The sequence below is a fragment of the Erpetoichthys calabaricus genome, chromosome 9 (genome assembly GCF_900747795.2).
Source record: "Erpetoichthys calabaricus chromosome 9, fErpCal1.3, whole genome shotgun sequence".
NCBI lineage: Eukaryota > Metazoa > Chordata > Cladistia > Polypteriformes > Polypteridae > Erpetoichthys > Erpetoichthys calabaricus.
The window spans coordinates 120,756,906-120,771,813 of NC_041402.2; the positions used below are offsets into that span (position 1 = coordinate 120,756,906).

Genomic DNA, 14,908 nt, shown 5'->3' on the forward strand with positions numbered 1-14,908 from the left:
AATCTTTTAATTTTTTACATTTAAAATTTCTCATTTAAAGATTTACCAATGTTGTTTCTTGTCCTAGAGTGTGTATATAAACACAGGGAACTCCAGTTTCTGTATTACATCTTGCCTGAAGAAGGGGCCTGAGTTGCCTCGAAAGCTTGCAATTTGTAATCTTTTTAGTTAGCCAATAAAAGGTGTCATTTTGCTTGGCTTTTCTCTATATATATCTATCTATATCTATCTATATATATCTACAGTAATCCCTCCTCCATCGCGGGGGTTGCGTTCCAGAGCCACCCGCGAAATAAGAAAATCCGCGAAGTAGAAACCATATGTTTATATGGTTATTTTTATATTGTCATGCTTGGGTCACAGATTTGCGCAGAAACACAGGAGGTTGTAGAGAGACAGGAACGTTATTCAAACACTGCAAACAAACATTTGTCTCTTTTTCAAAAGTTTAAACTGTGCTCCATGACAAGACAGAGATGACAGTTCAGTCTCACAATTAAAAGAATGCAAACATATCTTCCTCTTCAAAGGAGAAAACAAATCAATAGGGCTGTTTGGCTTGTAAGTATGCGAAGCACCGCGGCACAAAGCTGTTGAAGGCGGCAGCTCACACCCCCTCCGTCAGGAGCAGAGAGACAGATAGAGATAGAGAGATAGAGAGAGAGAGAGAGAGAGAGAGAGACAGAGACAGATAAAAAAATCAACACGTGCCCTTTGAGCTTTTAAGTATGCGAAGCACCGTGCAGCATACTTAAAAGCTGCACACAGAAGGTAGCAACGTGAAGATAATCTTTCAGCATTTTTAGACGAGCGTCCCTATCGTCTAGGTGTGCGAACAGCCCCCCTGCTCACACCCCCTACGTCAGGATCAGAGAAAGTCAGCGCAAGAGAGACAGAGAAAAGTAAGCTGGGTAGCTTCTCAGCCATCTGCCAATAGCGTCCCTTGTATGAAATCAACTGGGCAAACCAACTGAGGAAGCATGTACCAGAAATTAAAAGACCCATTGTCCTCAGAAACCCACGAAGCAGCGAAAAATCTGAGATATATATTTAAATATGCTTACATATAAAATCCGCGATGGAGTGAAGCCGCGAAAGGCGAAGCGCGATATAGCGAGGGATTACTGTATATCTATATATCTATCTATATATATATATATATATATATATATATATATCAGCAATGACTCCTGAGGGACACCACTCTTAACAACACTTAATTGAGAAATGGTTCCTCATACCATAACCCTTTGCTTCCTGTATTTTAGTCAGTTCTGCACTCATGATTTGTAAAGTTAGTTCAATTAATATTTGAATAATTAATTCATTCATGACTATATTAGACACCTTTGAACATGAAACTTTTTAATAATATTAAAAAGTTTCATGTTAAATTACTTTCAGCAATATGGGGGGCCTGTATCACACTCCTAAAATAAGGTTTCTATCCCTGATATTTTCTAGTCAAATTCAAATTTCCTCATGAAGACATGCATTTAACTTCTGTTTTACACAAATGGCACATATCTTTTTTTGTCCCATATATGTTATTTTCATTTTAACATTTTAATCTAGCACTACAGTCTCTTCACCTTACAAGTTTGTCTATCAGTTCCTCCGCTCTCCCTCTTTCTTATACTCGTCTTTGCTCTCGGTCTTCTCTGATTGACTGTTTAATAGGCTATGAGATGGAAGTTGAGGAAAACAAATTATTTTCATGTTATACACATGAAACTGATCTGTGATGTGTCAATGGTGTTGTTTCACATACTGTCATAATAAAAACTACAATAAATAGCAGCAAGCATATTACTTGGCACAGAATTCACACTTAGACCAACTTTTGTAATTTCACTATACAATCAGGTGGCAGTCCATCAGAAACATTCAAAACCCATGGTTTAAGAAACACTGCTCTAGTGTGTCAAAAAGGCCAGGAGAGCGTTTATCCCCCATAAGCGTGTCGTACAGCGGAAGAACGAAGAGCTGAGCACAAGGTTTTTCAAGAGTACCGTTTACTTCTGCTATTGAAATTACCAAAATGCTGGGACAATATTATTTAAAAGACTGGGTTTTTTGGTACTTTTTCAGTATCAGCATACCACTCAATAACAGACTAATGTCTTGAGTTTTACATACCAAAACGGAATGTGGCAGGACTCTCTGTACCAGTAAATCTTTTGCAAAGACCCATAACTGTCAGGTAGCACGTAATTGTCTATTTTCCTATATTTCTCATTTGGCATTTTCCCCAAGAACATGGGAGAGTCCTCTAAAGAATATGGGAAGAAGTTTCACCAGGACATCATTCAAATGGACAGATGTTATAGCAGAAAGTGGAGAGAGTCTATGTAAGCAGAGCTCTGTTGTCATTCTACCATGAAACACCTTCAGAGGATTATACACAAAATTTTTGTATTATGTTCAAATATATTCAAAGACAAACTTATTTTCAATATGAATACTTATATCTTAATTATTGCTAATTTGACAGCAGAAGAGGAAGGATCGTGTTATAAAGTACTAAATATACAGACAAATGTCTCACAAGAAGAATTTGGCACATAATATTTAAACGTTTTGCAAACTTGCAATAATAAATTAATAAATCTCTATTTTATAGAGAGCCATAAAAGAACAACCCCATAATTATAACTGCAATAATGTGCCAACAATTTAGATGGCCATATTATATGGAGCCAGGCCCAAGCAAATTTTCTTTTCTGTGTAATAAACTTAAAACAAGACAAAAACCAAGCCCAGTTCTACTGGCTCTGCTATAACATATACACAAAAAAAATCCACTTTCCTAATATTAATGCCCTAAATAATTTTGTAGTTTAAGACATACTGTGTATAATGAAATGGAAGAAATCACACCTTGGAGATGGAGGAGGACAGGCTGTTTCTACAATTTGAGTCTTCTTAGCATCTAACAACTGGAATTCAGCTATAAGTGCTTCAATGTCCTCCTGTTTAAAAATCAGCCAAAAGACTAAAGTTATTCATCAGTCATCAATTCTAGACATTGATATAATAATATAAATTTTAAAAAAAAATCAGAAAACATAATAAAACCTAATAAGTCACCCAGGTGTTAATGTAAGAAGACTGTTAATTCTCAAGTAGATTTTTTTCCAATTGCAGGGTAATGTCAATAACCATATGTCCTTCAATTACATGTTTTAAACCTCCAATATGAATACAAGTTAAAATTGAGATTTTAATTACCAAAGAAGGAAAAAATCTTTGATATAAAAAGGTTATAAATGACCAAACAAAGAATTTAAGTAAACACATATGTAATTATGGTCCATTAGTGGTTGCTGTGGCAGTTAAGAAAAATGCGGTTATTTTAAGCATTGTTGTTAACAACAACTTTGTAACAAATACTAATTATCACTTCATATTTTATATATACTTTAAAATTTTACATTTACTATTCAGGGAATGGATGTAGAGATGGTGCACTACTACAAGTACTCGCAGGTCCACATCAGTGACAGGTTGGACTGGTCTCAGAACAGATAAAACAAAGGACAGAGTGGGCTCTTTTCTTAGAAGACTATCTTCCTTCAGTGTAAGCTGTAACATCAAATCCTCTTCTACTCTGAGAGAGCTAATATGATTTTCTATGCTGTGATGTGATGTCATGGGTTGGTAACATCACTTCAAGAGAGGACCACAGAATCAAAAAGCTAATTAAAACAGCTAGGATGCACTCTACACCTCCTGGAGCTAGTAACACTAACACTAAACAATTTCATCCTAGCAGAAGAGTGTCAGGAAATGCTACTGTGGCTTCTTTATATCATTGGTAATACCCTTATATAGCACCTTACTGTGGCTGTGACTGCCAAGTGGGAAGATTTCTTTCTTTTTTTAATGTTATTCTTTTTAAGACATTCTACTATTTGTTTAGACCATAGTGTTTGCGCATATTTATTTATTTATTTATTTATTTTATTGGAGCTTTTATAAAAATCCAAATTTCCCTCTGAGGCCAAATAAAGTTCATCTATAATTTTGGCAAAACTTGAGACTCTTTGTTGTGATAACAGCATCTAACCAACACTGTATCCTTGTTTTTAAAAAAAGGAAGGGCAGATGGTGGCTTGAAAAGATACCCTTAGCTTTGCTATTCTTCCTGCCTTTTGTGAAAAAGAAAAGACAACTAAAGAATAAAAAAATGGACCCTTTTATTACCCAGTAGTATTGTTTCTTTGCCTCCTGCCCGCTAGGAATTTCAGAAAAACGGGTTACAGTACCACTTGGTATAAGGATACCTTTAATCCACAAGTAAAAATGTTACTCAAATGACAAGCGCATGATTGTTTTTCTCGTATATTATTAATATGTCCTGCAAACAATGTATGAGGCTGTACTCGCTGTTTTTTGTGCATTTTGTTGGTATTATACTAGTGGCACTTCTTTATGAAAAACATGCAAGTAAGAACTGTACGGTGAACACATGACTTGAACAACGGCTAAAACCTCTGTTACCATTACTGCAAATTAAGTCCAAATCAGGAAAACCATACTGCTTAAACTTTAAATAATTTTTATCAACAATATATCTAATTATTTATTAAAAACTTAGCTTTTCGATTACCTTTATAACGTGCTCAATAAAAGGCACACAAACCGACAAAAACGTTGTTCATGAACTCAAGTGAGACAACTATTCTGTAAAAGTGTCAAACTTGACTTAAATCTTACCTCCTCTTGCTTTGATCGCTTTGAGACTTTTTTCTCCATCTTTGCAGCCGTTTTTTCAGCACCTTTCACTTTTTTCTCCTTTTTGCCCTTTTTGCCCATATTTCCAGAGGTTTTCCACAACAGAGGACGTACAGCGTTACAGCATGCAAACCTCAAAGTCTTCACGTGTACGGTACCGAAAAAAAACAACTTCTACTTCCTGTAGAATTAAGGAAAACTTCCGGCAGCGCATCCTTTAGACGTCATCAAATCACGCGGTAGACACATTTTCCTTATACAGTACGTTCATTGATGGTATACTGTTACTTGAACGAAACTCGGTAATAAAAAGGTGGCAGTGAAATGGGGTGAATCAGTTGTTAAAGAAGAAAATGTCAATCGAGAACACAGATTAACTCAAGCGAAGGGCTAGTTAGAAATAAGTAGACGGAGAAGTCGTGTTAGTAAAAATATTGAAAAGTAGAGACTGAGGATACAAAGTATGCACATAGTTGTTAATACAGTATACAGTATGTATAATGTAATTATTTTAGGAAAACGACTGGTAGTTTATTCAGTGTTATAATGTTACAAATATAAATTATGGAGAGGTTGTTCAGAGTATCTGATGTTTTTTTTTCGATACAATATATTTTTCTCTTTAATGTTTTGTCAGTGATTTTGTTATATAATCCTACAATCTGTAGGAGTAACAATGTTGTAGAGGTAATCATGAATACGTAAAATGTAAGGTTTAAATTCAGTTATTGTGGAGGGAAATAGTAATAAAGAGACGAGTATAATTTACAATATGAAAATATGTACGATTACAAGAGGGCGAAATTACCAATAAGATTATGCATTAAAGTTTAGATTAATAACTCAGAAGTTAACAAATACGTGCAAGTTATCACTGGATGTTTTGCAGTAAACAAGGTTAACTTTGTTGAATTTATTTTTGATGATGATGCAATTAGGCTGGGCAGAACTGCAGTCTTGAATGTATAGGGCAATTAGCAATGTACTTAGCATGCAGCCTTGTGGGGAGCCGGTGCTGAGTGAGCAGGTTGAGGAAAAGTGGGGGATGAATTTCACTGTCTGAGGGTGAATGAAGAGAAATTCTTTTATCCAGGTGCAGAAGAGTGGGGGGACACCTAGTTTAGACAGTTTACTAACTATGATTCACTGTCTGAGGGTGAATGATGAGAAATTCCTTTATCCAGTTGCAGAAGAGTGGGGGACACCTAGTTTAGACAGTTTAATAACTATCATATCCAGAATAATTGTATTAAAAGCTGAGCTATAGCTAATAAAAAGCATCCTCGCATAGCTACCCCAGGTGTGGAGAGCTTTGGCTATGGCATTCTCAGTGGACCAGTTTACTCTGTAAGCAAACTGGTGGGTGTCAGAAGTGGGAGGGAGACAGGCTTTGATGTAGTGTGAAACGAACCTCTTGAAGCATGTAATATGTATGTGTGTGTTCAGACTCAAAAGCTGCCAGAATGTTAGATCAAAATGGATAATCACTATAAAACCTGATGTTTTTCAAAAAATTCTGCATTTATGTTTGAACTTAAATAATCAAGGTTGTCACGGTCCTCACCAGGAAAAGCAGTTTGAGAACATGAGATGAAAGAATAACCAAGATATTCTAGAGGTGTTTTTTATGAGTCCAGAACACGGATATAGGTGGCAATGAAGTTACACCCAAGTCTTTCTAGAATTGGGACAGTTAATGCAGAAATAGAAATTGAGTTTTCTCTAAATTGGAAATTGGGGGGCAAAAAAGGATGAGTTTGAATCTCAGAACTTTATTCATTGGGATGCTTTAATTGAAAATCAATGGATGTAGGACTTTGTAGTAACTAGTAAGTAGGCATACAACTTTATGCTTTATCTCTGCTTAAACAGATAAACATTTGATAGCAACTGAAATGTATATGGGGTAGCTGAATCAGTAATACATTGTTTTGCATTGTAAGTATCATAACATTATGACTGAATTAAAGTGGAATTTCCCAGTTTAAAAAGCATTTTAGGAAGGAATAGTGGAAACATTTTGGCAGGACTCATTTACTGCATGTGGTGTTGTAAAAGTAAAATTTCTTCTCCAACAGTGCTTACAATAGATAGGTTAAATTTGAGTTAAGTGATGATTTAAACAGTTTAATGAATGATTTGTTTTAGTACCTTAACTAACTAAAATTATTCCTGTAAAGAAAATAGTTACTTTCAATTATTAATACAGTGAGGTTAACCTATTGACTGCACAGAAGAGGGTATTTTTTTTTAAGTTAGACAGGATAGTTACTCATCATGATTGTAATTTCTCGCATGCTCTGAGACAAAGGCTTAAACTGAAGCATTGAGTCTTCAGCTGGGATTTGAAGACAGAGACTGAAGGGGCACCTCTTATAGCAGCAGACACACTATTGTCATTTGGGGCTCTGTATCCAAACGCTCGACCTCACACTGCTATTTTATGAATCCTTGGAGTCCTAAGCAGATTGGCATCTTGAGATCTTAATGTGTATTCTGGTTTGTAAGTAATGATAGTTTCAGATAAGTAAGCCCAACCTTGGCCATTTAAGGTTTTATATGTTAAAAGGAGGATTTTAAAGTCTTGCAGAAGCATTTTGGATTAACTGAAGTCTGTATAAAGAACATCTTGAAAGTCCAGTGAACACTGCATTGCAGTTAATTTCTCAGTACCTGGAACTATGATATCTACAGTGCAGTGGTGCCATGCTAACCCAAGCATGGTAACACAAAGTGAATATCAGTGTACTGTGTATACATGACAGTGAACTTCAAGGTTTCTCCCTCTCGCTACAAGAGGACAATATTCAATGTGAAGGGACACCTCCTTTCTACTGCGTAACTCTGGATGATGTAAATACTTTAAATCTGATTTCTGCTGTCTGTGTATAAAATTTTAAGAGGGACAGAGAGTAGGTCTGCATGAAACATTATTGCCTTGGGCATTATACCATGAAGAGGACTTTTAAAGTTGGCCAGTATTTTTTTAATAAATCTACCTGAGACTTTGTATTTTTTGTTTTGATGGAATCTTCCAATTTTTAGCAGACTATTTGAAGATAAAATGGGCTATGTATATTAAACAAAAAAGTTTTCATTATTGGAAATATCAGTTCTTTAGCAATTTGCAAGAAATGAAAAATGCAAGTCAGCTTCTTTATTTTTATATCTTATCTAATTAAAGAAGTTGATGACTTAATTGATATTTTTCAGCATAATTCTATAATATACTTCTAGTTCAAATTGTTATGCCTTAGTGCAGGAAGTCTGACAAATTAGTTATTACATTTAAAAGAGGATAAAGTGAATAACATTTACTACAATATGTGCTCTGGGATTGTATATCTAACTGCAGTGTGTATTTGCTGTTACCAGCAGAGGGCACCATAATGGTGTTAAAAATGAGTACGCTCTATTTGTTTCCTAGAATTGTTATCTTTCTATCCAAATATTACCTAAATGATGAGCTACTTTTCTTCTATAAGCAATGGCATCTTCAATTCTAAAATTTTTCATTCTTGAATATTTCTATAAGTTCCTCTGATTTTCAAGTTTTACTCTGCATTTGGGAATCTCTTTGTCCTGCTCAGTATGGTTTTTGGCATGTCAGATTTCAGTATAACATTTAGTATGACTTCCCATGAGATCAGGTAATATTTCCTGGGCTGTGTGGCCTAACAGCTGCTTGACTGTATGCAACAAAGCTGTCAAGGTGTTGTTTTATTCACATGCTGCTCCTTTTACTTTACAAAAAAACCTTGTTTGGGTTGTGGCCAAAGAGGTCAGTTTGAACGTTTTTAAATTTTACAGCACTTTGACCTATGTCTTGTGTATGAAAATGTGGTATAGAAGTAAATGTTGTTGTTAACTTGCAAAATATTTTTATTCAGATTGTACTGTATTGTGATTAGATAGCAGATAAGTTTTCTTTCTGATGTCTCATCCATGAAGGTATCGTTCATGTAAATAACACTGCAGTTGGAGGCAGCCATTCTTTGGTAACAAGGATACAAGTAATGTAATGAAGCCTGACAAAAGCTATTTGCTGCTTCCAGTGAAAAAAGCTTTTTGGCCATCTGTCCACTTGGCCAGACTAGGCTAAGGGCCATAAACCTTTATTTCAATGTGTGTGTACACTTGTAATTTGATTTTATGTTTCAGAGTTAATGTGAAAAAAGTTTCTGCTCCCTTCTTAATATCCTGTTTTGCATATTTTCTGCAATGAATGGTGTCAGACCTTTAGACAAATACAGTTTTAGAAAAAGAGAACTTGAGCTATTTGTCATAGACCTGAGAAAAACTTACCCAAACCCCAAGTCACTCTCTAAAGAATAACTACTTTCAGAACTTGCAAAATGAACTATACTGCTTGTGGAGAATGATCAAGGGCATAGGCATTGTGCCCATTGTTGTATCCACCACTGGTGCCATCCCAAAGACACTACACAAAAGCTTACACACATTACTTATAAACAAATACATACACATTCAATTACAGAAAGTAGCCATTTTAAATTCATGTCACACAGTGAGGAAATACCCTAACACAAACACAGTTCCCTAAAATATATACATGTATATGCTGTAAAAGAGGAAAAGATAAAGATTTGGGGCAACACCACAACCCTGTATATTGTAAAGGCAAAATTAAAAATGTAGCAAAAGAATGTCCATAAGGTCTCGAGTCTCAGATCAAACTCCCCAAGATGGCGACAAGCCAGCCAGGCAGAAAGAGGCGGGTCCAGGTTAAGCTCTGTAATAAATGTCAAACCAGCTATAAGCTTAGAATGCCGATTCTTCAAAACTTTTAAGGAACATTGAAAAATCTTCGTAATACATGTTTAATTATTCCATCCGTCTATCCATCCAGTGTTGCACCAGTCCCAGCAAGCATACATGGCGAGGAAGGAACAATCCCTTGGCGGGGCACTAGCTCATTGCTACCACTGCACCATAGCGCCCACACATGTTTAATTATTAATAGTATACTATTTAAATTAAGTTAAAAATGTATCTATATAATGTAATATACTTTAATGCAGGCATGTCAAACTCACTACCATTGGTGGGCCGCTTCGACTGCCATACGTGCGTCAGCGGGCCACACTGTAACAAATACTATTATACTATTATACAAAGTTACTGTAGCTTTCTTTCCAATACTGAAAACTTTAAAAAATGTAACACATAAAGTTTAAAAAAAAGCAATTTATTTCCATACAGTCTCCATACAACAGTGTAGAATTAGAGTCTTAGCCTCTTAGCTAGGTCCTTATTATATTATATTCATATTATATTCATTGCTTATATAGGAGCCTTACAGTGTGAGATTTATTTCTTTTGTCCCGACACTTGGCATCTCTTGTTAGTAACCAGTTCGTCAATATCAGGCTTGAAATCTTGTGCAGCAGCAACCTTTATGAGGGATGAAAGGTGCTCGACGATAAGTCTTGAGCGATGTGGGGTTTTGGTAGCTTTCATTAACGAAAATAATTGCTCACAAAGGTAAGTGCTTCCGAACATTGACAGTGCTCTCGATGCCAACTTACGGATCTGCACATACGAGGGTGGCAGGTAAGCATACAAGCCTGGCACACCAACTTCATTGTATTTTGCCTTCAGAATAGAATCTGACTGCACTTCAGTCAATTCCATTTTGATATTCTCGGGCGCATTCTCAACGTTGTAAGAGAACAGCGCAATGCCCTGTTTGTGTGAACTGAAATCACGAAAATGCTCAGTAATTCAAGTTGGAAAACAAATCCTCCAAAAATCAAATTTTACTTTACTAAGTTTACTTCAAGGTTTATATTGTAAAATAAGCCGATATGCAAAAAGCCACCTGACCTACAATAATTTTACAAACTCAAAATCACAAAAATATGTTAATAAACAACTCACCAACTTCTCGCGTCCACTTCAGATCTTCAGCTGTAGTCTGCACTAACTGTTCATTACAATAATAGCACAAAATTACATGAAACTAGAGCAAAAAAATGTGAAAATATGCAGGCTATTACTACTCGTGATGGTCAGTTCTGCCCAGTGGCCAGTCTCAGCAGCCCAGTCAGTAATGTAGCCTTAGCAGGGGCGGCTCTAGGCTCGTGGCGGCATTGGGCAGAGAAAGAATCAGTGGCCCCTTCGCCTGGCAATGTCAATACGGTATCTTATGCACGGTGGATGGCCAAGTGGCGGCCCATGATATTCTCATTACGGCAGAACGTTATAATACTACATATAGCTTACTGCTCTGACTCTAGTAAATGTAGCCTACTAATTAACAAGAAACACAATGTTTTTCGGCCACATTGCCGTCAGCTGTGTCGTTATTTTCTATTTCTGTTTTATATTCAATATATATTGGGGTGGCGGCCCCTGGGATTTGGCGGCACTGTGCAGGTGCACAGTTTGCACATACCTAAGGCCACCCCTGCTGCAGCCTAGCACTTCAGTTGTGACGCTGCGGCTCATTAACTTTGGTCAAGGCTCGTGGCTATACTAGCTGATGATGTTTCCCGTACCGTAAGGCAGAAGTAAGAAAAGTTAATAAGTAACACTGAAGATGCAGAATGATTCAATCACAAACGATAGTAATCATTTTGTACAAGTTCAGTGCTAACTAGGATCTGTCATGCGGGCCGCACAGATTTCTGTTGCGGGCTGCGTGTTTGACATACCTGCTTTAATGCATTTCATCTTAAAAATGGTATCAAGTATACATCCATGTATTTTAACAGCTCAGAGCTCCTAGAGTATAGCCTTTGGAAATCTAAATCGACTTAGAAGCCAGGGATCATCATCTGTAAATATGCACTCTCTTCTATCTCTTCTATGGAATTGAATTGAATTCCTTTATTGTTATTGTATGGTACAATATGAGATTCAATATGTAAACCCTCCATAAAGTTATTTTTCTATAAAATGGTAAAATAATAATAATAATATGATAAAAAACAGTGAAAAATATACAATATGAAAGCATAAGTACAATATACTGTACATGCACATATAGTGCAGATAGTGCAACTGGTTCATGAGTGGCTCAGGTTGTGCAATATTACAGCTGTAGTGTAAGTTCACAGTGAGGTAATTGTACTTATAATTTATTGATTTATTTATTTATAGTTCTTGAAATGAAACTGTTTCTGAACCTCAAGGTCCGTGCAGAAAATACTCTGAAGCATTTGCCTGATGGGAAAAGTTCAGATAAATTGTGCACCTGGCTGAGGCAGCATTTGTTATAAATGGCCTCCAGTGCTGGAAGCTGTATTCCGATAATCCTCTACAATCTTGATGCAACCCACCGTAGAGCTTTCCAATCAGCTGCTTTACAGCTATGATTCCACATTCAGATACACTGGGTTAAAATACTCTGAGTGGTGCACTGACAGTAACAATGCTAAAGCAGCTATGGTAGTTGGAATAGTCTGGCCATTCCATGCACTGTTATATTGTTGCAGAATGGTTAAAATAAAGTGAATCTGTAAATGATATGCAGTTAATTTCGGTGTATTTGATAAATTCTGCATCATTGATGCGAATATGAAAAAGAAAAGTAAATGACAAAGAAACAGTGGCAGTGCTTTAACGCTGGGTGCTGCCAATATGCGAAACTGAGCAGAAATGTACATACACAAGGAAGGGGCTACCATGAAAATATGCGTGGCTTTAGGTCAAGTTTAGTTTTTATACATCTCATACTGTGCAAAGAAATGGGCATACACATTTTTGTGCGGACTTTATATGTGAGGCCCCTGGTCTGTAGAGGAAGGAAGAGAAGAGGTGTTAGAATACTGTGCCACCATGTGGATTGGCAAGGAATAACCACCACCAGAGCCTTTAAGCAATGCCTAAGGGTGCAAGTGTGTGGCAATGCGCACCACATAAAGCTGCCCTATGTCTTGTCCTAGGCCTGATATGGGCAGCAACAATGAGACTATCCCAGAAAATTGTTGGGAATATGATAATAATAATTATCATTGATTTGGCTAGCCAGTTTGTCTGAAAGATTCTTTTTAATAAGCTATTAGGATTTCAGGCCTACAGCCATTAACACTGTACATTCATCATTCTGAATTAATTAATTCTGTTTCAAAGCCTCTACCAGCAGCTTCCACACCATGCGGCACACACAGTGACTTTCTTAATCTCACTGTGGTACATGTCAACATGTATTTGGACTATGGGAGAAAAACAGGATGTGCATGTGAATATTATCCATCTATCCATTTTCTAACTCTACTTCTAAGGGCCAGAGCGTATTTCTTCAACATTAGTTTGCAAGGTGGTAACCAATCTTGAGCATAACCCAAGTTCATTGCAGAATATATTGAAGTGCAGTTGTACTAGGAGTTTCCAGTTAACCTAACACACACATATTTAGGATATGAAAAGAAAACGAGAGTACACTCACACAGTCATGGGGAGGGCATGATGTGTCCACCCAGACTTGGCCAGATGTTGAACCCAGTAGATGTGAAGGAACAGTGCTAAATACACTCATACTGTGTCATCGTATTACCTGTATAAATATTATTTTGTTATTATTTTGCTTCTCATACGAGATTTTGACTTTTGACATTGTAATTGGTTTTTATCATTTATTTTTCATGTTATCAATAAGCAATTCTGAGAAGAATTCTTATGGCAGCTATCATTATTTTTCAGTTTTGTTTTTTGTGGTTGCTGCAATAGTGTTGTGGGCAACTAGAACCTGTTGTTACCACATTAACTATTCACACTTGTTCAGATTGGGGTAAAAACCTTAGAAAAACTTTCAAACTCATTTTAGAAAGTTTAGTGAAGAAAACGACATACTCTTAGAGAGTTACTTTTAACTTTTTCAGCTTTAATTCTTGGTTAGCATTGCATTATTAGTAATCATTTATTTTTTCTTTCTGGGACCTGACCTCACTGACTTCTCTGTTCTTCTCATTTAATTTCCTCATCCATCTTTAAGAATTATTTTAAGCCTTTTTGGTCAACCTCTTTTAACATTATCCATCTTAATAAAAGGATAAGTGTCTGTGTTTTTGTCTGTGTGTCCATCCAGCTGCTGTCTCTGTCATTCCAATAGATGGTGCATCACAAACATTAGCATTGCTTTTACAAATCCCATTCCAAATGCATAATGCATTGCATGGTGCACAGCAGACATTAACAGTGAGGTTTGTACTGATCATTTAGATTTCAACCCATCTTGGACGGGTTGCACAGCTAGTATAACTGTATTATAATTCTTTTGCTTTGTTGATTCCTTTAGTCAAGGAATTGATAAATTCTCAGAAAGCACACCAACTGAAATTGGTTGATGGTGTCAAAGCCTTTCTAGTATGTCACCCAGAAAATGATAGTTTATGTAGTTAAATAGTGCACTTTCTGTGCTTATTTGTGTCCTAGTATTTAAGCAAAATTCTTCATATATCCATCTACATCAGTGAAAGTGTCTCTTTAATAAAATGTAATGTATACTTTAGCTTTAAAGTACATTGTGTGGTGATCCATGGTTTCAAAATCACCAGAAATGCAAGAGTACTTTTTGTGTTCAGTTAGCTGCTGAAGTTATGAAGTATAAGTGGCAGGGAGATAATAAGGAATAATTAGGGTTTGGCTTACTTCCGGTACAAAAGTTGCTCTTTAAAGCAGTATGTCATAGAAAGGCTTGCTAGATCTTAGTAATGTGTTAGGCGGATTAATTACAGAGTAATGTAAATGGGGTGTCATAAAAGGGCATTGAACATACAGTATATGTTTGGATCAATGACTACAGTAGCCCTGAACATACAAATGAGATCAAACCGCAAGGGCTCACTGTGTCTTCGTTTTCTACTTGTAAGTCTATAGAAAATTCAATTTAGACAAATGTCAGATTTTCTAGTCTCAGGGGAGAAACATGTCTGTTATATTTGCTATTTAATGACAACAATTTGAAAACATGGTCTAGATAAACAGTAATGGAACACCGAGTAGTAATAAACCCAAATTTCTCTGTAAATTTTAGTCTTTTTTCAAACAGTATCTGAGAAAGTACGGATAAAGATCATATGATACTGTGCAGCTCTTCTTTCTTCTCACAACCTCTGAGAATCGATTGTCCTAAATGTACAGTTACACTAGGCTTTTTTTTGTCTTCAGGGATGGATGGCTATATTGAGTTCACTCTTTGCATGAG

General features: G+C 36.3%; 1 protein-coding gene across 1 annotated transcript in view; it reads right to left on the reverse strand.

Moving 5' to 3' along the window:
• The window catches only part of klhdc4 (kelch domain containing 4), a 121,817-nt gene extending 116,881 nt beyond the window's left edge, over positions 1-4,936 (reverse strand). The window contains exons 1-2 of the mRNA XM_051931460.1: positions 4,720-4,936; positions 2,881-2,972 (exon numbers count right to left, since the gene is read on the reverse strand). Coding sequence (XP_051787420.1) covers positions 2,881-2,972; positions 4,720-4,818 — 191 coding nt within the window. The 5' untranslated portion in view covers positions 4,819-4,936. The remainder of the gene's footprint in view (positions 1-2,880; positions 2,973-4,719) is intronic.
• Between the last annotated feature and the right edge of the window lie 9,972 nt (positions 4,937-14,908).